General features: G+C 34.0%; 1 protein-coding gene across 2 annotated transcripts in view; it reads left to right on the top strand.

The window, feature by feature from the left end:
- The first annotated feature begins 1247 nt into the window (after positions 1 to 1247).
- LOC113494023 (proton-coupled amino acid transporter-like protein pathetic) overlaps positions 1248 to 26367 on the top strand; it is a 36516-nt gene continuing 11396 nt past the window's right edge. The window contains exon 1 of one of the 2 annotated variants that reach the window (XM_026872140.1): positions 1248 to 1315. In XM_026872140.1, the coding sequence (XP_026727941.1) occupies positions 1263 to 1315 (53 nt within the window). In that variant the 5' untranslated portion in view covers positions 1248 to 1262. Of the gene's footprint in view, positions 1316 to 3700; positions 3844 to 26367 lie in introns of those variants that run through there. The other variant, XM_026872142.1, reaches the window with a different exon arrangement.

Here is a 26367-nt window from a genome sequence, read left to right as displayed (position 1 = left end):
GATATGTTGCGATCTAGTAAGCCTTGGACGTCTACCCCCACTTATTAAAGGTATGCCCTCGACCCATCTTGCTTGTGCACTAGTGAGGCGATTACATCCGAAAACTACGTTATTTTAGTCAGCCCTCATATTTCAAAATCGTGTCGATAAACACGTGTAGCAACAGGTTCTGGCAAATTTAAAACTTTTTTGGATTCCGTAAGTTTGTTTAAACGATTGAAATGAGGAAGCTTTCGCCTTTTAAATAAGAGTGTTTCCATTCTGTGACGGACAATTTGGCTTCGTTCTCCCGTAGGTAACAGCCACGTGTATACCCCGGGCGTTCCTCTTTCAATCAAACGTCTTTGATGTTATGGAGCCAAACACGTGGTCCTAAGAGGCTTCGGGCTTCGTTATATTGTGATGTTAAAATCAATGTGACTGTGCGTCGACAACCCGGAAAATATTGCCACGTGACTTGTGCTTAACCCCGTTATCCTTTGACGCAAGTTTAAAGAAATATTTGTCGCAATAACTGTACGTAAATTACATTTTAATACGATGGTTCTTGGTATAGAACAGATCCAGGCTGGCTATTTTTGAGTTACAGGTAATAAAACAGGGTGTCTTGTGATGCTTTTACTATGAATATTTTAAGGACTAATAAACGTTGAGAGAAACGTGATTTATGCTTTTTGAGCATAAAATAAATGTAGGTAAGACCTAGGCAGCACGAATGTTAGGAAAGTACTCCCAGTCCTAGCTCCAATTAAGTAAGAGTAGAACAGAAATAAAGCTGGACTAAACTTTATTGTTCTTCACATCTTTTAAACCCACGCAGGCGAAACGACATTCAATTCGAAACACCATACAAGTTGACCTAATTCATTCGACTTAATTGGTACTGGCCCATTTCCTATTTTCAGTTACCGGAGCCACGTTGTTTGTAACAAACGGTAGTTGCCGATAACGTGTTATTGAAACAACAATATTACATCGAACACAAACTGTACACATAATTGTTGCATGTACCCATTTACGCTACACACTCTGACTTCGCCTTTCGTCTTAACGCCGGTCCTACTGAAATACGTGCGGAAACCGTTCAACAATGATGTAACAAAATAATTTAAGATTCGGTCACTTATTAATGTATAATAGTGATTTGTCGCAGTGTAGTGAACACAATTGATTAGTGTTGTACTTCTTGTATATGTGAAGTTACGTGTGTTCAAATATTTGGAGTTCTTTTATGATTGTTGGGATTCGAGAATTTTTGCGCTATGGATACAAAATGTGGGATATTGAACGCGAAAATCAGCAAGCGTACATTATGGTTTGTATTTTCGGGGTTTCTTATGGCTTTCATTAACTATTACTTACTCGTACTTCTCTATCGACCTTCCCTGCACCGCTACAGCAACTGGCACTGGCAGATTCCTACCACGGAGGCTGTATTTGTCGTGGCGCTGAATAAGAGTATAGACGGATGCGGCATGTCCTTTGCCCAGTATTAGGACCCCCATAGTCTAGGAAAGAAACTCACTACACAATTCGTCGCGTGGAATGATTTCATGGACTTTATTTAATGACCTAGTACGTATGTATTACTAGTGTGTTTTAGTATACGTTCCTGTTATCTTAATTCCTCTACTCGTGCGTAACTTAAACCACCTTGACTTTCAAATGTTTGAAGTAATTTTAGTTTTATTAATTTTAAATTTTCGAGATTATACGAAACATTTTTGAACAATTTTATCGCATTAGTACATTTTGCTTTGTTTAATCAAAAATATTTAACGGTCCTTGCCTTTTCAAGTATTTGAACTAGAGACCGATTTCGATGAAATTTTGTATGAAGGTAGCTGACAACTGTGTTACCTTTACTTTTATCCGACTGCATTAAATTGGGGTAATAGACGAAAAACTGGTTTTCCCATAATATTTCAGTAATTCAATTACTGTATTTTTTATTAAATAATATTTAGTTATGAGGACATGCTTCTGCCGAAACTGTTGCAATGATATGTAATTTATTAGAAGAAAGTTTTAAAGCTATTTTTTATTCGAAATTAAACTATGTATTTCAAAAGATCCTCAGGAAAATAAATAAATTCCTTTGTAGATACCGCTCTAAAAGACTAGGCGCCATCAACAAAACTTAATGTATTTTATATGTTTACATATTGATACTATTTTTATCTTTCGGATAAAAATAATGATTACCATTATCAAAGCTTCAGGTTATCGCGACGTTATCAAGACAATATTTATACAAGAAAACAAAAGCGGAACTCCTGCTTTTATTTACTTTGCAGAGGAGTTCTCGATAACATTTAATAAGTGGGTCATTTACTATTTGTTGATCAATTTTAGGGGCGCCCGGGCGTGGGTTTTCGTAACACGCATGCTACAGAGTCCCAAAAAGTTATTTCGCGATTAACAGGCTTTAAGGATTTTCTTTAATTTTTTTTCGGTTATTTTTTAAACTAATTTAAGAAATATAAAAGCAACTTGTTTCTTCCCGGTGAAAAGATTTCAGGATTGATTTCATTTAATTTACAACGACAGTAGTGCATGGGAAAATATTATAGATAAAAAGAACTAATAACGCAATGCATCTATTACAATATCTTAGATCATTAAAAAATATAGAAAACAATTTTTATACGAATACAATTAATACTATTTACATTTGAATATAAGACCTCGAAGTTTACGCACGCAATGCGAGCAAAAGTTTACGCGACCGTTTGTAGAGTCGAAACTTACACCCGCGCATTTCTGAAAGGAGAACTGACCAACATCCAGCATTGTCTCAACTCTCAAGTGACTGATGCAATCCCGCTCGGAGATTTCAAGGTTCAAGCAAACGAAACTATTTGCACTCCGTTATATTGGATTCAATAGAGCTTTGTATTTGAATGTGAGTTCTTAAGCTCGTAGGGCTATGATGTTATATTAAGGCTGTTAATTGACGAATATTTTTATTATAACTTCATGTTACATTCATGTTAACAATTAATTACATAGATAACAGTATACGGGCAAGTAAACATAATAAAATCCAAAATAAGTAGTCTAACAGGCAAATTTTATTCAATTAATTAACATTGCCATAAAGAAATCCTTTTATGTCTCAATGCGGTTGAAACTGGTAATCCCTCAAAATACACACTATGATTCATTTTGATACTATTATTGTCTCTAACAAAACTGTGTGAACACTCTGCGCTAGTTAATTTTGGTCTCGTGATTCATGAACCCAAACTGAATGGTTGCCATAACGACGCGGTGTCAACAAACCGTTCAACAAAAAAAGGTTATGATGATACAATGACACACAAAAACTAGAAACTATTTGCGCAGGTAGTGGCGAGGCAAGTTTCGTTGAAAGTAACGTCATAGAAATACTGTAAACAATTGAATTAGAATATTTATACGCAAAAGTAAACGCGCGTAAAGCGTACTGAACGTTATCGTGCCAATAGAAAGATGAGTGGTGTTAGCGGCGCCAGGCGAGCGCAGTGGCAGCGCCGCGCCTCGGCCGGGTTGCCGCCATGCAGCGATGCCGATGCCGGCGTGAAGCGACTCGCAAAAGCGACAACCGCTGCCATTATTCGTACCATGAAGACGCCGACGTACTCGGTGTGTTATGACGCAACAATCGGTCTCGCTTGCTTGTGCCATGCGTATTGCGTACGTTTGGTCTGGCATCGTTCAGCGGTTCATTCTGATTTTAACTCGCGAGCCGGTCGGTCGCGTTCCGCTCGCTAAATATAAAGCACGTGGCCCAGTGCTTCGGTTGTTCCGCTATAACCTATAACCCGTTGCTCGGCAGCCGGCATCAGCTAACACATACAGGTGAGTGCTGTGCTTACGTACCAATTTTTTTTTTTACTGTAACGTAATCCGTGCGATGTGTTGACACGTTTTCGGCTTCCTGGAATTTGAGCGAAGTATCCGAGCTTTTCTATCTTCACATATGGATCCGTTATATTATTTTTACTGCTTTAGTTGTGTGTAAGGTATGCTGGAAGTGTCATAATAATTATCCGTGATGTTTAAATGATATGACCTGAAGAATTCGTGTTATTTAACGTACTATCTAAGTTGTTAGTAACACAATCTCGTAGCATCTGGCTTGTCGCTGTAGCAGTATTTGAAATTGATAAGTGTTAAATAACGTGTCAACAATCTGCACGTTAAGCTTTATGCACACGTGTCTGTGAATATAAATAATATTTTTTATTTAATTTTTGCGTTCTCTATGTATTATTTATAATTTAAAATTTAGTCTTTAGATTTTTAATAAACTGGGTCACGCATGTACACCTTTATGTTCAATCGACCTCAAAGTCTTAACTAGACGTATAAAAATCATATATCAATAAGGTAAATACTGCGCCAAAAATATGCTTAATCACGTAAACTAAGGCGCGAACGATGACCTGTCTAATTACTAAGTGTTATACCGATGTTATACTTACTTCATTCATTGTAACTTGACATTCAAAGCGGTATCCGAGTTGATAACCGGTTGTTGGCTGGGGGCAGGGCTCGGGCCCACATCTGTCTGCACCACACCACATAAATATGCAGACTGGCACGTTTATGAGCTTAGTTGCAGCCGCCTGTTCCTTGACATTAATACGATAAACCTATTTAATCTTACGTAGCTGTTTTACCTTACATCGAAATGTTTATATCAATACTTTGTATACTCGATAAATGCCAAGTATTAACGCTAATTATTTTTTTGCTGTAAAGAATGTTGTTTGCATTTGAATATCGTATGGCAGCGTTCTTTATGGGGTCGTAACTTGAGCAACTTTCTCGCCTTTTTAGATAATGATTGAGTTATTTGGAAATCGTTCTGTGGTAATGTAGACACTAATGTAAGAAAATCAAACCGCAAACCTCAACGATTTGAAGGAAATACAGCTTACTAGTAGTACTTACAGATCAATTCTAACATAATTTTAGATCAATATAATGAGACAAGCAAACATGAAGCGGATACTGATTCTTCCTTATTTGACTAAATACAACATTATTCAGTGTATTCATATAAACATTAGGCACGTTAAAAGAGCTTAAAACTACAAATCTAAAACATTATCAAACATTGTTCTAATATTACCGTGGTTTCCCTTATGGAAATTAAATAAATAAGGATAAAAAATTTAATATTTAATATTCTCTCGAAAAAACCATTAATATTTTATTCAGTTCAGACTTTAAAGTAAACGGCAGATTTACGTTCTATGTACATACATAAATACATTTATCTGTTAGAAAGGAGTTATGTAAATTTATGCGCGTGTCAATTTAATTTCACAGCAATCGTCACCGTTCGTTGATAAGTTTTAATCATAACATCTGTTAATACATACCTACATGGATGTATTATCAGTAAAGAATTAAGAATATAGAAAAATGGAGCAAAACCTTCGAATTTTCAGTATTGTAACAAATATTTGTGAATTTGCATTCGCGAAATTGTAGTAAATGTTTTGCGAATGAGAACATCGGAAGAATGGCATAGTTTAGTTTATCATTTTTTTTTTTATTAGAGAAATGTAACTTGGGTCTTATTATCAGATAATAATCTGCAGTTTATCATTTGGTTTTGTTTATTCATGTTTATATTTCAATTAGATTGCACGGATAGCCAAGTTAAGATAGTAAGATATAAGATAGTATAAGTTACCACCGTAAACTCAATAGGTTCGACCCCCGCGAAGGACAATCATTTGCGTTATTCGAAAATATTTGATTTGAGTTCAAGTGAAATTAGACACAAGGATTTGTTAAGTGCACTGATCAATAATTAAAACAAAAATACAGTGTAAAGCACTGTAAATACAACTCAACGTGGTGGACCATTTTTAACGTCTATAGTAAGGGCCTCACAAAAATACGAGGAGTAAAGTAAAAAAAACTCTCATAATCTCTGTAAATGTAATGAAATTCTCGTCAACGTAGCTCATCCCCATTTAAAACTAAATCTGTAATTTTTAATTGAAACTTCAAATATATATATCACTAATCGCTTGGCGACTAAGTGTGGCACACTCGCCCCCGCCCGGTCTCAAGCTAAAGCCCCCACATTTGTCATTTCCTGTAATTTTCATACATTTTTTATGTGTTCGCCGTACATGGTTAAAGCGATGCAAAACGGCTCTAACCACTTCTAGAGAAAAAATAGCAGGTAATAAAGCTGGTGTCCGTGTACTAAGTAATATTATTTATTTAATATGATCACTGACTGATAGAGGTATAGTAATTTAATCTTAATGACGAACTTTTTCAAAGTATTTTCCCATATGTGTCCTTTATGTTATGCATGGCGTTGGACTGCCAAGATAAAGTCCACAGGTTGGAATCCTAAAACTAACAAAAAAGTATAGGTAACCAGCGAGAAGAGATCTTAACCTTTTTTCAAACTTTTTTCTTTTTTCAATCAATGACAGGAGCCCATGGGCAATTGGCGTTAAACAATGACACAAAGTTGTGCACCAAGAACTTTCCAAAGTCAAATCAAAGCGATACCATCGAGTATAAAGTATTTTAAAAATTATAGCGGTTTTGTTATCGCGTTGACGGACCAATTTTCATACTTAAATAGAATTTCTTACACGTGCTGTATTGACTGTCCATAAGTAAGTCAGAACTAGTTAATTGACGTTTCAATATGAAATTATACTGAATCGGCTTTATTGAATCTGATGTCAATACTTTCCTCTCAATAGCTGTATTTATTTTTCTATCAATCCTTTACGGTTTCAAATGCATTTTCCCACGTTTTAATACACTCACTTTTCTTGTTTGTTAGTCGTTCCGGTTGGATTTTCGCTACTCACTTTTGAGGCACTCCCCGATAAGCTAGCAGGCTGAAATTTTCGGGGTATCTTCAAACCCGATGACACTGCAACGTTTGTAAAATCTATATCATAAATAATGCCGCTATTTTTCGACTCCCGTGCTAAAGAAGGGTCTATGTGACGCGTTGGTTTTCGAACATTCAAGTCACATGTACAAAGATACAAAAAAGTCTGTTCACTAACACAATTACGTATAGTATTATATTTCTTGCATTTATAATCAAGGTTACTTTTACAATAAATAATATAATGGCTATATAAGTTAACAATTGTCCCTCGTAATTAATTCGCTATACTCATTATCTTCATAACACTCATTTCTACAGCTGTGCCTACTTAACCCATTTCCACACATCAGACTGTTACACACTAACTTATAACCTTGAACTATAAACTATGAAGCTATCCATTCAAATTTAGGGTTTTATAACGGAATCCCACTAATAAGGCTACCACTGTCTGTCCGTCCGTCCAGGCTGTATCTCATGTACAGTGATAGCTATATTTGAAACTTTCACGTGTGATTTATTTATCTAGCCTCTACACCAAAATCTAGGTTAACCAACGGTTCTTACATTAATGGTCATAAATTCAAAGACGTGTTTGCTCATATTTTTATTTCTTAACCTATTTGTAAACAAACATAGTAAGTTCTCAACACATTTCCTTCCTACTAAAGCATAAATTATTAATCAATCAATCAAAATAGAGCAGTATCTTTAACGACCTCCTTATTGATTCAAAACGACTGAACATAGCCGATTGATAATACTCGTGAAAAGCGCAAACGAATCAATCGTATGATACTTCGATATATGTAGGAGCATAAGTCATATAAAACGCATTATTTTTTTTATCACACTCTACATATCTGCATGCTATCATGATTGATCGTATACGTTGCACACGACATGACAGTCACTATGAAAAGTACTAAGAAACTACTTACAATATAGAGTACATAAAAAATAGACCTGGACGACATTCCGCTATTTACAATTACCGATTTATTCTCCAAATTTTTGATTATTTTTGTCATTTTTTGGAGATTCTGTAGGTACGGGGTGAAACACTCACTGTAAGAAGAAAGAGCTTCCATATTTTCAATAAAAATGCTTAGAAAACGAATAGTGTCAAATTTAGTCTAATTTCCATTAATTAATCGGCAATTGTAAATAACGGAATTGAGGCCGACATTTAAACAAATTCGCGAATTCGCGAACGCCACGTGCCTACGAGAAATTACAACTAAATCAGCAGACACATTGAACATGCATTAAAAACAAAATAGATTATATTGTCACTTTCTAAACAATACGAATCGTAATGAAACATTATTAGAAGTACGTTATGTTTTAATGGTGACGCCTGAGAAATTAATGAATATTAGTTTTGCACACATTTAACAATGGCTGACGCGAGGTCAACTCTTCTTGTCTAAGTACCTACTCGGACACTCGTTACCTGTCATACAGTATATAAATTGTACTTTCATTTGTATACATTTCAACTGTACACAAACCAGACCGAACTGGATAAGTGTGCCGTTGTATAAAAATCGCTCATATAGGTTACTGAGTTACAACTACTTCTGCAAACTATTTTAAGTGGCAATTAATATCTACACATTGTTATACAAGTATTCAAGATTCGATCTCATGATTTACGTTTTTATGTTTGTTAATACAAAACGACATTTGTTTTAGATCACGTAAGTTGTGTAATACTCACGTAATTTAGTCACAAGGTAGAACTTGAAAAATAAAAATAATTGTATCTAATTTTAACATGGCTTGAAAAGGTTCACAAGTTTACAAGGATAAATTAAAAACACATGTGTTTCACGCTATTTGAGACATCTTTAAAACAGATGCAAATTGCAATTTTGCATGCTCTTCAGAAAATTTAATGAATACGCAATTAATTACAGCGCGAACAATAAAATATAAATATAATAATAACAGACAGTTCTCAGAAGCATTTCGAGTATTATTTTTCGAAAACGTGTACCAGTTCTTTTTACAAAATGGCCGACAATCCCGTTACACGCTCAAGTCTAAACTGACAGATGAGCAAAAAACGCCGACTTTTTGTTGCTTCACAGTCAACGGTCGTAAATTATTACCTGTTATATAATCGTGGCATATAACAGTTAAAATATCTTCCAACAATTAATTAACATAACTGTTTTATTGCAGTATTTGGTTAAGGCTATCGTAGACTGTAACATGCGAACTAGTTGATATAACAGTTAAACAATTTGTTTAAACTAAGTCGCGTGTTTCCTGTTTCTTCAGCCGCTTAATATTCTGCGTAACACACGTAACCTTCGTTAACATAATACAAAGATGGATAGACGTATCGTCATCATGTATTATCATAACATCGTACTTAACAAATGAGGTGGCTCCCGTGCCTGCTCTATACCGTACATCGCTCTGTAATGGAACTCCTTTATTGGCACGGGACATTTGTACACTGACGCTTCCGGCAACCACGCTATAATATCAAAACTCATTAAACATTGTTTACATATATACTACTTGCGATCATTCTGTTTCCACAGACTAAAAACATTTTTTTACCTGCCAGTACCTACCTGCGTTCTTAACAATAAAACAAATTCGAACTATCAATAAAGTACTCGTTTCTAAGAAAGCTGAACAAAAGATTCCAAAGTTATTGTTATGGGCATCATAAAAAGTATTAGCAGGGTTTGCGTCTGCAGTATTTTAAAGTTTTTGAAATATGATCCTTGTATTCAAAGGTTGTCGAATATCCAACGCTTATGGAGCAGACGACTCTATAGAGACGGCAAATCATTAAAACTAGGGAAAGATGAAAAGATTCTTTGAATGTTCACACCAATAGCCTGAAAAGGGTAATATGTTCGGGATGACAAACCTGTTAGTTTGTCTAAGTTCAAAAAATGTGACATAAAACTCATTCAATAATATTATTGATATTTAAAACGTAGGTATGTCTGCACCTCTAGCCAATTGACATATTCACAATCGTGAACGTCAATAGAAAACACTCGAATATAGGGATGACAGTTCACAGTCACGTGACACATCGAAACAAAATGTAATTTGCATACATTTGAGCCGTATGCCTGTAAATAGAACGTGATTGAACCTCGTCAAGCCGGACTTTCGCATCGGATCGTTCGTCTACAATAATTAATAATTACCATACTATTATTATTTTCTTGCGTTATTAACTCTGTGAAATGCAGAAAATTACTAAATCTATGTCGTAATTACACACGCTGACGATGGATATCGTCAATTCGTGTTTTATTGCCTCTTATCTGTCTTATACGAAGCTATGTTGCAGAATGTACAATTCAAATATGTTCTTAAGATAATTAAAATTAATGAGATATTTACTTTTCAATCACAGCGTTATCGGAAACGTGAGTTTTCAAAGCAAGTGCTAGCAAATCTAGTTCTGTTTGCATATTTGTATTTGTAAAATTGGGCATAATATCAGCTTTCTGCAGCAATTTTATAGGAAACGTGAATTATAAATAGTTCGTGTTCGAGGTCACTCCAGTCTAAACGTCTATCGATCTAGTAACAAATTGCAGAGTAAATACTACCAGTCAAAATTAACCTTTAATTTAGTCATTCAATCAGCAAACGATCGGCATGCAATTACAAGTCTACAACCCTTTCACAAATATACTCGTGTTATAGAGTATTCGTGTTTTCTATAGAAACCGAATTATCCGCCCAAAATTACGTCAATATAACCCAAATCACCACACATGTTGGTAATCTTTGGAGAAGTCGATTTTCAGATAATAGAAGATAATGACGACCAGGAAACTGCTAATAAGCTCTCGTATACGTAAATAATATGCTCTATCGACTAATAAGGAAGTCGACAAATGTCAGCCTTTTATGAACGATGTCAGACTTTGAGAGATACTTACAGGAATTAATCAGACAGACAGGAAAGGAAGATGAAATTCGATCTCTCTTGCACAGTTACAGGACCACCCAAGGTACAAGAAATCCAATTCTTATACGTTTGTAAAGCGAGGCACTGTCCCTTAAATATAGATCCCAATATAGTCATAAATATTTAAGCTTTGAACAAGTATTTATAAATATATTTAATTAAAACGACATAAGGCAATACAAGTGCTTATTTATCTAGTCGGATTCAAACGCTCTGCAAATCCACAATGCATCCAGAAATAATTTGTTTGTTGTACCAACTTCACTTTGCTCTTGGGACACAACTATGCGATATATTTGATTTCCAAAGCCGAAGGTATAAATAATAATAATAGAAAATTACTATCTTAAATTCAGTAGTGTTTGTTAAACAGGAAAAATATAATATTAAGCAAGTCAGTGAGACAAATAATTCAATAACTACTCGTCCAAAGATACTGGTACCGGAAATTAGTAGAAATACACAGTTTGTTTTAAATGCTTGATTGAGACCAAAAAACGTAGTGTATTTTGTTAGAAATCGGAATTCACACATTATTATATAAATGTTAAGAAGCAATCTAGTCTCAATCTGCAGTCTTGCACAGCAACCCCCAACTTTATTTCGACAGTTATGCTCTGATCGATCTGATGCAAGATGTCCACGCCATTTTCATCATTTCTTTTTGTTACAGTGATGATTATTAGTTTAATATATCTTCGTTACAATGCAATTATCTATTTGTTTATTATTCTATTACGAGAAAAATTATAAAGCCATAACAAAAAATGTTTCATTAAAAGCAAAAATATGTTTCTTGGCCGAATAGGACTGAGACAACTTTTTAATCGTTTTGTAAGTTCTTCCATTCAAAAATATATTTTGATTAAATATTTAAAGAGAATAGATTATAATGCCTGTAGGCTGTTCAATAAATAATAAGAAACCTGTTTTCATAAAAAAAAAAAACAAATGTGACAAGGCAAAGAGACAGTTCAGACAGTATTTAATCGCTTTACAAAATTCCTCCCTACTTACCCCGTTTCTTTGCTAGACGCAAGAAACGAGACTTCCTACATTTTACTCAGTAACCAACATCCGAGCATAAACAAAGATTTTATTAAACATTTTAAATTGCCAAAAACACTCAATATTACATTAGTTTGGCCTTTATTATGCACAGTTCAGATACCATATCAGAGATAACGATTCGCTAATTTATATTATCTTTTTCAATATAGGTCGCGTACCATACCTCTAAATATAGTTATTATACATAATGACTTACATAAAATATGTGAATATCATACGGCTAAATCTGCGCGTCATTGTAGTGATAAATAGATAGGGTTTTTTATTAATAATTCCGATAAACACAAGGCGTTATCTTGACCCGTCGTTTGAATAATGGTAAGCATCTGGTATCTACGTATTTGGTTCTGATTTTAATACATTAAACAGCTATCCAGACGGATAATGAATAGGTAATAGAAGTTTCGGTCTAGTTATTCCTGTTTTCAAGGTTTTTCTCTGTCAGGAACCTTAGACATGGAATTATTTTCCTGTTTTAACATAATTTTGTTTTTTACTTGGAATATATCCAAAAATTACGTCTCGTGTTGTATTATTTTTCTCTTTTTACCGATTGTAGTGCATTTCTTCCTAATATATTTTTGTTTTACGACAAAATCAAAAGTTTCTATTTCATAAAGGCCGTTTTCCAGGCACTTTATGACATTATTGTAATTACTCTAGTTGCGACTCGCGTTGTAAGTAGTTACTAACACGATATTTTTTTATGTTCCATTATCTATTTATATTTATGAATTGCGACATCTTCGTAGGTACATATATCGTAATTCATAGTCCAGTCTTGGTCAAAACCGGTCCAGAAACAAAAATCTGCTGACACATTTACCATGACAATTTTATTTCAAATCTATCCTCATCAATTTACATAATCATATACATTAACATTTGTTTTGTGAAACCAGTTTGAAAACGCAAAGTAATCAGTCCGCTGTGTATAATATAGTGTGTAGATTGTGTAGACACGGTACACGTGCCCAAATGTCAATATCGCCTCTTCGGTTGTGCTGACTAGGGTTGTGTCATGAATCGAAATAGATTTTGTAGCGCATAAGAGCTGTATTGCCGAGTCATGCTGATATAAACGAAAAAAAATTGCAAATATATCGACGTTTTCAAAGTAAAACTATTCGTTTACCGTATTTCCTTAAAATAGGTTATGTATATTATGATAAAGGAGGTTTAATGATTCATTACTTTTTAGATAGATAGGTTGTGTAATATACTCGCTTGTTTGTTTTTCGATTACTGAATATATTGTAATATGTTTCGTCCTAGACTACGAGTTGTCACAAACAACATATTTCAAGAGAATTTGCAATAAATGTGACATTGAAAAAAAACATTGAATTCTAAGACTGATGATCTTCAGACGACGTAGGTCATGTTTAACTAACCGGTTTACCTAATTACTATGCAAATAACTTAATCATTACATGTACATACGTTGTAAGATAAAAAAAAGTACGGATTCACGTGTGCAAACGGTGTCTATTTGAAAATTGTAAGTTATTTACATTTGTGATAACTGTGATAAGCGACGTATCTAACGCAGTGCAAGGATCTCTTGATTTACCAATTGCTTTAAATACAAATATTTTTATTAAAACGTTCGAATGTTCTAGCATTTTTGATAGGTATTCATTTTGAAAATCATTGTAGATCGCGTGACGCCTACTTATTTCGGAAAACATTCAACGCTGACGTCACTTTTGATATTCAACAACAATCCAAAAGAAATATACCACATGACACAGCATTTTTTAAATAAAACTCTGGTGAAGTTATTGCGCAATCTTAGAAAATGTTGCTACAGATAAATAATGCAGTTTCTTTAATAAATCACCAGATACTTAATGCCTGTATGACTTGTTATATCTACGCCGAATGTCATTTGTTTCATATCGCACCCATTCGGTTGTTTTGGCATAACGCCAGCCACAGTAGGTATTACTTTTAAAAACAAACTTTCTTTGTCTTATCATGCACCTATCACATTGTCCTTTATACCATTCATCGTTCCTTCCCCGACAGTTAATACTGTATATTGTGAAAATATGAAATACCTTAATCGTAGACGCAACGGTTTGCTCTAGTTGAACGTTTCTATTAGAGAATTATCTATTTTTATTGCAGTATCACGTTTTATATGTGTCATAAGAGCACCTGATTTTATATGTTTGTAATCATTTATTGCACGTAATATCTATATTAAGAAATACATATCTGTTATTTACGTTTTTATAGATGCTTAGTCTACGAGCTCTGTGTGTGAACCAATTATTATTCTAACAAAAAATAATCTTAATAACAGTGAAATTTTATCATCTTTAAAACTAGTAAGTCATTATCTAATATATACCTAAGTTAAAAACGTGTTACCGCTGGCAATAGTGACCTGATAATATTGCTTAATTTAAATAAAAAAGAAAATAATAATATTAGTATCATTTGAAACTCAGTCTTTATAATATGACTCACATTTTAAGACCATGCAAAATCGTACGAAGAAGTGAGTTTTGATATCCACGAAAAAGCGAGACGGCGAGATATTGTGTATAGACGCGTCCCGCTTCCACAATCGTAACAATCCCTATAAGAGTAGAAATGGATGCATAGACTATGTCATATGTTCAATTTAATTGTAAATGTATTTACATAACCTAATCATATAACCGACTGACATTATTTGTCGCCAAATGAAAACATTTTAGTGAGTCGCTTCATTAAAACAATGACCTTTGTTGTCGGTAGAGCAAGGTCATCGCAACGAAAACCTGAACAAATTTAAAAGAGAGAATAGAGGAACACGTTTTTTTTTATTTACACTATTGAAGTAACCAAGCGAGCCTTATGTTGATGTAGAGAGATGACTTGTCCAACGCTGTATAGTGCTTTCTCGCTTACACTACTACAACAATACAGTAGACGTCAAAAGTACTCCCAAAAATATTTTTAACTAGCTTTTCGCCCGCGTCGAGGTCGGTTATATCGCATTTCCAGGAGAACTCTTCAAAAGTCCGGGATAAAAATTACGTATGTAAAATCCTGTCCTTTCTCAAGGTCAACTCTATCTCTGTACCAAATTTCATTAAAATCAGTTCAGTGGTTTAGTCGTAAATGTGTAACAGACAGAAAGACGGAGTTACTTTCGCATTTATAAATTAGTAGGGATAATATATAATAGTAGGGATTAGCAAAAACTAATAGCATTCCACCTACTTTTTGTTATATTGGAGTAAACAAAGAAGGTATCTAGGGTACGTGTATATAAAGGGTGCAGTCTTCTACGATTAAACATGACGGCATCGTTAGTCAGCATAAAAAGGCACGTTATAATGCTAACGAACGATGTTTACGATATATCACTCCTGAGTTCCCACGCATATGGATTCCAGAAGATAACTTTTATTGTAGCTTGATAACAAAGCTTTATAGTTTATACGTTAACATCTAGGAAACAACACACAAGTTAATATTATTTAAGAACGGTTTACACACTCTAACTTAGGTAAGTATTGGGATTGCCTCGGCCCCAATTCTGCTATTAACAATGGCATATGAATGAATGGAATTTGGATTAAATTGGCACTACTCGTATTATTCTAAGCATTTTTTTAACACAATAATTTGTAATTCAGTACAGGGCGGAACACTCAATGAATTTCCAATTATTGTGATTGCAACATCAATAGATTGAGAAAAACAATAGTTTCAAATTCATGAGCTGACATGACTGGTAGTCGGGCTATCCCGACAAATACGCGTAAGTAAACAATTAAGAATCAATTAAAATATTAAATAAACTGACAATATTTTATTTTAAAAAATATGTACCGCTCTAATGTCTAGCTGGATAGGTGTCTATTTATTTTATAATATGATTCATGATAACGACACTAGAATAGATTTGATCAGTTTGTCACCCCGAAAAGGGCATGCACAGTTGCCAGTTGTGTCAATAACCGTTCCTGTTTTGACCGCAATTAAAGACAGTACTTTCTTTTGATCAAGAACAAATATAATTAAAGAACATAATGTGTTTCTTCACAATTAACAATGGGACCTTTGAATGTCTCTTTGAACCTATTAGGCGTTAAACCGGATACACTAATGTGGATAATACTGATGGGGTGATTACTTGTCTGAGTAAACAATAATACTCTCTAGATACGAAACAATTGACTGTTGTTTAAATATATCAAGAAAGTTATCTTTGAATTATCATGTGAGGAGTCGTTTCTGGAAACAAGTTGTTCGCGTCAATTCTGGCGCAGTCGAGTAGAGTGCAGTCGCCGATCGAAGTCGGTTTACAAATTAGTCTACCTTGTTAGTAATATTGGGGTATGCATTGGAGTTCAGCAGTTGCGTGTGTTAGATGTCACGCTTTTTGCTATTTAATAGTACAACAGCAACTTATGAAATTGATTTTATTCAGTTGTTTTGAATGCCTAATGATCCTTGTAAGACTCTGACACACTCCCATTTTTATGTGAGCAAGGGCGTGGGTTGGCTTTTACCCTAAAAATTTATAACATAAAAGTAATGGAACAAATTTATATACATTTCATAATATTATATGGTTTTTAAACAACCTTATGTCAGAGATTAATGCCCCTTGACCCGACAAGGCTTCACATACACAAATATTTAAAACTTTATACACGTAATAATATATTTTTAACAGACATTAATGAGGCATCAGAAACTTGAACAACCTACAATACTACAATTTTCAAGTACTCTAATCGTAGTTCTACAATTAACTAAACAAAAACCTTTCATAATACATACCATACCATATAACCTTTGATAATTTAATACTATAAAAGTGAATTTTATCACTGTTTTAACACCCTATCCCAATGCAATTAAGTTGAAATTCGCAAGTTCATTCACCTCGAGATTTTTTGAACGATTTTTTCGAGGTTAATAAACTTTATAAGGTTAGCATACTTTGCACGTTTGTTTTGGGCGTCACGTTTATTTTGCCTCCGGCGTGCTGTATAGTAGTGAGAAATGTATAATTAACGTAACAATTATTAATTGACTCAAACGGGATTCTGGTCTAAGTAGATCAATTAACAGTTAGATACCTAGAGAATAAAAAAGGTTTTTTTTATATTTATTTATTAAAAAATAGTCAGGAAACGTTAAGTTATTTATATAAATATTTATTGAAGGAACAATTATACTATACTTAACGTAAAACTAGTGACAATAAGTCACCATGAAATTCATGAAACTACTTTAATTTTCTTAAAGGGATTTCTTTGCCACTATGTTTTTTTTGGCTCCGGGTCTTGAATTCCTAAACGGGTCACTTTCATTGAAAATGTACCACAGATAACCTAGTTACCTATACTGCCTATACGGGATATTGTGCCACGCTATAATACATAGCGATAAACTAAAGTATATGTATACCGGTGTCAGTGCGTTATACAAATACATGGCTTCTCTCAAGCCTTACCCGGCTTCAGATTTCACTGTAAGTGGGCATGCCGCGTTGGAACATGATACCTATTTGGGTATATCGATACAGTTTTAACGGTGACACCTTTTTTTTACGACGATTAAACTTATTTACTGTTCATTATTCTTGATAAGTGTTATGCTAGGGGACTGTTAGCGAATTTGTTTGATGTTGCTATAGTTTTATGTCAAATTAAATCGGATCAGCCGTTGGTGAGTTTATAGAGCACAAACGCACATACAAACAAATAAAATTATTACTTTTGTTAAAGTATCTCTTTGAAGCCACGCAACAAACATTCTTTTAAAAACATTCAATGAACATCATTTCTCTTTTCTACGTTTTTATTATATGTAGTACTAGCTTTTCGCCCGCGGCTTCGCCCGCGTCGATGTCGGTTATATCGCGTTTCCAAGAGACCTCTTCCAAAGTCCGGGATAAAAACTATCCTATGTTCTTTCTCAATGTCGACTCTATCTCGTCTAGACTCTATGTCGTTTAGACGTGAAAGCGTAATAGACAGACAGACAGAAAGACAAACAGAGTTACTTTCGCATTTATAATATTAGGGATTAATAATATTAATGCTCCATAGTCTAGTTTTACTACGCAAGAATAATTTAATGATCTATTATATCAGGAAAAATAAATTATACTTGTTTTATTAATTATTTTTAATTAAGTTTGAGCTCTTCAATAAGAAAGTACACTCGATTGGAAGTTAATTAATATTATATAAATGTTTAGTTTTCTATTTTAGTTTCAAAGTCGCTGTAATAATTATTTGCAAACATTCTATACCTAACCTGAGTTTGTTATTTCTATGTTTTTAGTATCACAAATTCGTCTTATGTGCTTAAGTAATTTTCATAATACGTAAATTAACATAAATAAATATTGTATGTACGTCTTCTGTGTTGTAGTCTTATCGAAAAGTATATTCTAACTAGCTTTTCGGCCGCGGCATTGCCCGCGCCGATGTCGGTTATATCGCCGGGATCAAAACCATCCTATGTTCTTTCTCAAGGTCAACTCTATCTCTGTACCAAATTTCATTTAAATCAGTTCAGTGGTTGAGACGTGAAAGCGTAACAGGCAGACAGAGTTACTTTCTCATTTATAATATTAAGCAGGGATGGGTAATTTACAACCAGAATTATATTATTTTGATACAATATCTTATATTGACAGCAAATATTACGTAGGTAGGTATTAATATTTATATTAGCCTAGACTGATTATAACAATTATCTTTTGGCATCATATTATTATTGTTACATCAAGGTTATACGATGTATCACTAGGTGTTTAACAAAAAATGATTATAACGTCATCAAATATTTTCACACATTTTTAATTCTTATTTATTTACTAGCTGACCCAGCAAACGTCGTTTTGCCGATTTTTTTTTCTAGTTGTATGTATTTTTAGTGCCACATTATAAAAAAGATAAAAACAAACAATATCATCTAAAAAATAAAATATATTTTTTTCGTGTGGGCAACCCTTGTCACTTAGGGGTATGAAAAATAGATGTTGTTCTATTCTCAGACCTACCCAATATGTATACAAAATTTCATAAAAATCGGTTGAACCGTTTCGGAGGAGTACGGTAACTAACATCGTGACACGGGAATTTTATATATTAGATTACACTAGGTATAAGTTCGAAAAAGTGGTTAAATAAAAAGTATCCTTATTTAACACAATATTTCCGTAGCAATAAGGAAAACGACTTTTTTAACTCCGTCCTACGAGTATTCTATGAATAACAATGTTTATATTTTTATTTAGGTACCAGAAACATTAATTGATCAAATTACAATTAATGAAACTTGTCCGTGACGTCACTTTTGTGTAGAATATTGCGAATGCGTTCTAATTGTTCAAATAATTTAATTATTTATCTGACGGACTTAAAACATCCCTAAAGCTTAGGTATCCCTAAAATATGTATGTAATTACGGATAATATCTATCTATCATTATAAATAAAAACTTCTTTTTTTTATATAATCCATACTTTTGTTCTAACTTCTGTGGAACTTTGATGGGTCTATCGAAAATCATCCGGTACAACTGAATTGAGATAACAAAACTAACACTAAAACGAATGCTCTTATGTCAAGCACATAAGGTCGAATTTCGAACGTTTTGTTGAATTACCAGCGAATCAGCGATACTTAATGTTAATAATACGGGTTTCCCGTTTGATATCGTTTAAATGTATAGATAGTGTCATACAATACTAGTTACAATGACACAATCGTTAAATTAACACTGAATAGGGAAACGGAGTAATGTCAGTTGTGTCATGACGACGTGCGATGCATTGTTTTAATGACATAATAAATAAACAATATCATTATAAAATAAATACAAAGTACACGATAGGTAAGTCTTGAGAGTTGTTGATGAAAAACAGGTAAGGTGTCATAAAATTATGACGTAAATCTTGTATTTATAAGTGAACTATTGTACTATAAGGCGTACGCCACTCGACCTCCGTGGTCGAGTGGCGTACGCACCGGTTTCAAGGTGTCGCTAGCTCTGAGGTCCCGGGTTCGATCCCCGGTCGGGTCAATGTAAAAATTCTTATTTCTACATTGTCTCGGGTCTGGGTGTTTGTGGTACCTTCGTTGTATCTGAATTCCATAACACAAGTGCTTTAGCAACTTACTTTGGGTTCAGAACAATGTATGTGATGTTGTCCGCATTTATTTATTATTATTATTTATTAAGGCTTCTATGTCTTAAAGTAAGAGCTACCGTCGTGGAAAAGAGATAGGGCAACTATGTCAGTAATTGCACATAACTGGATCTCTTTCTCAGAGGTTTAAAATACGAAATTTGCTTTAATAACATAAGTATTCGCGGGTTCTTTTTTGCCCTCTGGGTACGAACGAAACTGCACAAAGTCGTTATATGTGTCATGATATATGTCATCTTGATACGTATAACAGAGTACTTTTACAGACTTGCTATTTTTTTTGGTAAGGCTCATAGACACCCACCTCCTCGGGGGAGGAAATGGGTAGTGTCAGACTTTTACTGACTGAACCTGAACCGCCGTGTTACGTCATCAGAGTTTTTGTGTCGGCGTATGGCAATGCGTTGCAATCCTTCATGCACAACAATTACAGACTATCTGACTAAGAATCGCCATAATTTGTTTTACTTAGCCTTAGTAATAAGTATCGCAGATGACACATATTTTATAGTAATATATTGCCTATTCATGTAGTAAAATACATTCAATTCAGGTTAGGTTTATGGCGTGTCGAGTGTTCCCACAAACAGTTGTAAAACCGCAAACCGATGTACTTCCGAATGTGATACATTACTATACACTCTAATGGAACTGTTTATTATTTAACTAAACAAAACTTGAAATAGAATGATAAAATTGTTTTATTTGTAGTTTTAACCTACTTGATACAAGAAACTATAAGATATCTGACTTAAGAAACTTGTTTAAGCTGCTTCTCTTGCCTTCCTTTTCACAAAAAAATACTTCCGCATTGAGAGGTTTAGTCCTTGTGCCGCGGGGGAAAACAATTCACGTGCATATACACCCAGACTCAGAATAAAAATTCGTTGGATCACACAAATGCGGGGATCGAACCCGCGATTCTTCGGGCACAGTGAGGGTTTCGTGGTGACCAATAGCACTGTTCTATCCTTGCTGTAAAGTTAAAGCTACCTCTTAATGTAAGGATATTCTTGCAGATGTGGAAAAGTGATGCTGCTCTTTATCATTTAGTACGCTATCGCACTTCCACAATTGAAATAAAATGACTATTTAAATGTCTATCTCCTGTCTATTAAATTTGTCTTTTCCTATAAAGTTATTAAATAAAGGAAAAGAAGGAAAACTATCACAAGAGTGGAAAATAAGTATCGATTTTCATAGTTTCGAAATACAACGTCCATTTTGCAATCGACTATCAACATCAATTTTTAATGCAAGTGCAAATTGAATGGGAAAACCATGCCATTAGACCCCTGTGCAAAGACCATTAGCGAACATTTCGATCAAATCATAATCTGATTAGCCGACGACGCGCGACGTGGCAAAACAATTAATTCCGCATTACTACACTTAATTATATCAAAACAGCGTAAGTAATTACTTACCTCGTTATATTATTATATCAATAGCACTGATAAAGTCGTGTTGTCAGTTGCAATAAACAATTTACATGAATAAATACATTTCGCTTAACTCCAGTGGGTTGTTGTTTGACACACTCGCCTAATGAATGCGCTCACCGAGTTAATTGATTGTTTCCTACCTCATATGACACTTCTACGGGTCACGAAGATAACAGATTGCCTTATCAATAGGACGTTATCACCAAAACAAAAGATAAGACATCTTTGTTGGATGGAGCATTCAAGCTTAGCTTACAATGGTTAGTAAAGTCGGCAACAAAAGTTACAAACTATGTTAGATTTAAGAGTAATTTTAAGCCAGCAAAATGTATTTAATTTGAACTAAGAATAAAAAAATACAAATGAATATTAAAAAAATGTATTTACAAAAAAAAAATTGAACAACAATCTAATAAAGATTTTTGATGATGTCAATTTGTTAGCCTCTCTGTTTACACTTCCAATGCTGTCCGTACTACCAATTTTCTTTGCGTTGCTGACGCACCCTTATCATGAACACGTTATACATACGTAAGCCATGTTGTTTGCGGTTCGCGTGCTGTGAATATGCGACATAATTACCATCTGTCGGACTGTCAAGCGCCTCGCCTTAAGCAGTAAAGACGTTGCATTTAGTGCTCATTGTTTTACAGTCACTAACTAATTACGTATTGAGTTGTTAGGATCTTCTAGCTTGCTGTGATTAACAAAACAATTATTCGGTTTTTCTAAACAACTTCTAATAATACTTAATTCGACCTTTTTTATGTTTGTTACTTCGTTATAAACCGACTTTCATGATTATTTTCTTTTTTATAAAATTCCCGTGTCACGATGTTAGTTAGCTTACTCTTTCGAAGCGGCTTTACCGAGTTTTACCAAACTTTATATGCTTATTCAGTAGGTCTGAGAATCGGTTAGTATCTTTTTTATCATAACCCTAAATGATAAGGGTTGTCCACCCTTAATATTTTGTCTCCACTGTGATCATCGACTGTTTGGCGGTACGTAGTTCGCCGGGGCAGCTAGTTTTTTAGGGTGAAATTTCTATTGCGATACTAAAGACTACTATTTTGTATATTAATGACAATATTGTTACATGTACTTTGCAATTAATTCATCACTTGTTAGATCCAACAGAATAACGTGACTAGACAGCTAAACATATGATATTTCTGTAACTCGCATGCGTTACTAATTAAGATTCATAAGCACATTATTATTTAATCATGAGGTCATTTAATGAGTTAACTATAAACATACTAGCAGTTGCCCGCGCCGTCGCTTAGTGGAAATGGAATTCCGCGTTTTTTAAATTGCAAAATTAGTACGATATGCGTTAAAACGAAATTTGACACAGTTAAAGATTGTAGCAGGTTGCAATCTTCGTTTTTAGACACATGGTACTTCTTAGTATCGCGAGTCCAACGCGCATTTGTCTAGTTTTTAGAATAGGTTGAATTGTAGCCGGGAGTGCAATCTATAAAAGTACCAAATATCGTCAAAATCCGTTCAAGAGTTTTTGCCTGAAAACTAATAAGCATCAAAATATCCACGCAAAGTTTCGCTTTCAAAACACTCGTAGGATATCCATAGTTTTAAATTGACGCGGTCGAGTGCGCAGAGACCTTGACAGTTAGGGATTTGATGAAAACTGAATGAAATCGTGAAACAATGGTAGTACTTGGTAATAGTATGATATAACGATGTTGAGAAACAGTTGTCACTTTCATTCAATCGCATTTAGTAATAGACGTATACGGGCATTGACGCACTGACGAAGTAAACAGGTACCTTAGTTTTTTTACGTATTAGTTGTTACAACATATAGCGATATAGCATTTGTTTTTTTTTTAAGTCAGGGAAGAATGAAATGTTGTTAATAAGAGCCGAATAAAATGTAGTGTTTTAAAAATATAAAAATAAAAGAAATTCGGGACACTGCTAAATTCTTCGATATGAAAATAATTAAGAATAATGCTAATTAATGCATTCATTCGGTCTATTTTTACGGTATTTTCAAGGTCACAAGTCCAAATTGCGTTCGGGCAGTTTTCAGAATAGACGGTTAATTAGGAGGTACTTTAAAGTAGACACAATATATGTATAGAAAACGTATTCAGAATAATGTGTGTTCTCAACAAGCATGATACTATTGGCTAATTACTTACAGTATGATAAAATATCGTACTTCGCAGCCAGTACAATAAAAAACACTTTCAAATTTATCTTTAGTTTAATTTTCAGAAAACCATTTTCGAATATATTCTTTACTTTTCGCAATACTTTCGAGATTTAAATTACGTTCTTCGGTTATAGGTCAACATGAAGCGTGGAGTAAACGTTTTTGTTATGATTTTAAACGTAACATACAGTTATAGCCTCTTGAACTTTTTGCACCATAGATCTAACAAGAAATAAGGTGTCAAAAAGTTTGCTACACAAATTGGTACGTGTCGAAAGATTATTCACATAAAATTGCCTTCTCAGATATTGAGTATTAGAGCGTGAAGTCTTTTGTGAGAAATAAGTGGCTGATCTACTTCGTGTAAGTCGATCAGGAACGATCTACAAGCTGCTTCCAAATGAATGATTCGTAAATGTTTTTGTTATTATTTTTTTGTCACCGAAATTTTGCTCCGCCCTGTTTCCTTATTTGTATAAGTAGTTTTCGTTCTAGTAATCTTTTTGTGACAAACTGATGGGTAATTCCAGATATATACTGTTTTAGAGGAATCTAGGTTAAGTATATTTTGTAGATCAGTCATACAATTTTCATAGGATCTTAATACATTTTGGCAGTATTTCTGAATTAAACCTCTACAATTAATATCGTTTCGGGATGTAAAATCGAATCAAAGTATCTACGTGGTAATCGAAAATAACATCCATTTTGATAATTACGCAGGCAAAGGAAACTGTTACAAATGAAACTTAATAAACGATACTTAATAAATACCAACATAATTGAATTTTCGCAAATAATTTTAAGTGTATAACTGCGTAATTCCTCGATTAAATATAATTATAATTAAACTATCTAGGTATCTGAGGTTGGGTCAAATCTATTTATTAATAAGTATACCTTTATTATCATTTGCTCCTTTGTTTAACGAAAGAGGTCAAAGGTTTAAAGTGTTTATTACCTTTTGAAATGGGCAAGACGACAATTTTTGAAAATATTCTTTAGTAAAAAATATAATATTTCTGTAATTTATATAATAAAAATTAAATTTTAATGAAACATTCATTTAATCGCGCCAAAACGCAGTCACCGGCGTTGACATTGCTGTGACGTCAACCCTCAGTAAACTTGTACACAGTTGTAGTCGAAACTCGAAATAAATTCAGTGACAGTGACAGCGTTTACTGAGGGCTGACGTAACACACTTTGATTTCCGTTTTAAAAAGCATGGCGGATGGCAGTATTTTGTAATTTTATTTTCTAAAATAAAATAATAATCTCATCTTAAATGTTAAAATGGAGATTTTTTTCCACAATGCATACACAATATTTTATCATCCGTCTTACTGTCGTCTTGCCCATTGAAACATTGAAGATATATTTTTGCAGACGACATTACGAAACACGAATCATCTCACAAGGATATCTTATTCAAACTCTTTGTGAGATTACACGTGTCCCAAAAGAAGTTCATTAGTTCACAGTCGAGATCTCAATTGTATACCAAGATTACCAAGTTATGAATAACCGAGGCCGCATTTCGGTAAACGTAGGCTGTCTAGACTCGCCTCATTAGCCATTTCGCGTTATTCCACGTGGTGTTACGTGGCGTTATTCGCACGTGTACATATCTATTGATTGAATGGCCTACTATCAGGGCAGACGATCGTGTACGCGTGTTTTGAATAACAAAACATTACTTTGGTTGAATCGAGGTGAAAATTCTAGCGTGAATGCTCGAGCGAATTCACTGACGGTATTTGACGGACTTTTTTTTGGCATTATAATATTATTTTACAACTTTCTCACACAATCTAGTATCAAATTAGCAAAGCTTACATTATGTGTACCTGGCAACAGATAAGCATACAACATATTATGCAATTTACATCCAGACACAAAACAAATGATCATGCTCATCACAAAAACATTTGTTCTGGGTGGGAATCGAACCCACGACCTCTGGTATTGCAGTCAGTGCTACTAACCACTAGACCAATAGGCCAGTCAGGTCTACAAACATAAGTTATTTTTGCTGTATCACTACATTTCTGACTTGACAATTCGATATTACTCATAGCACTTGAAACATTTGTTTACTCTGTGCATCATGACGGGTGATTATGCACAAAAGTATAGTAACAACTAGCTAGAATAAAAAAAACATGGTTTTTAAAACACACTTCTGAAAGCATTATATCGATCGGCTTTTTTCCACGTGGTACTTTTGTATTAACTTACATCGAAGTGGTATTTTTCTAGAACTTACGACAATTGCATCATATTAAACATACTACCAAAACGTAGTTTAGTTTTTATCTAATTAGTCATTTTTAAGCTGTGCAAGTACAATTAAGTTGCTATTGTAAACTATTTGTGCATCAAGTTTCGTTTAAATACATTTAGAGTAACAAACATCCATACAAAAAAACTTTCGCTTATAATATTAGTACGATTTGCGATTTCCTCGTGTGACAAAATCCTAACGAAACATTACCACATTGAATAACAGTTTGCATATTACGTTGATTCATTTATATTAGAAGTGACTACCTAAGTGCTTATTAGCCCAGAACGCACGAGTGATTGCTTCATAAATTAGTCCATGATTTAAAGTGCAGATGCAATTGCCATTGGTCTTATGCCAAT

Source organism: Trichoplusia ni, chromosome 5, assembly GCF_003590095.1.
Source record: "Trichoplusia ni isolate ovarian cell line Hi5 chromosome 5, tn1, whole genome shotgun sequence".
In the NCBI taxonomy this organism is placed as follows: domain Eukaryota; kingdom Metazoa; phylum Arthropoda; class Insecta; order Lepidoptera; family Noctuidae; genus Trichoplusia; species Trichoplusia ni.
The sequence above is the reverse complement of the archived record's forward strand: the minus strand, read 5'-3'. Positions and strand labels throughout refer to the sequence as shown.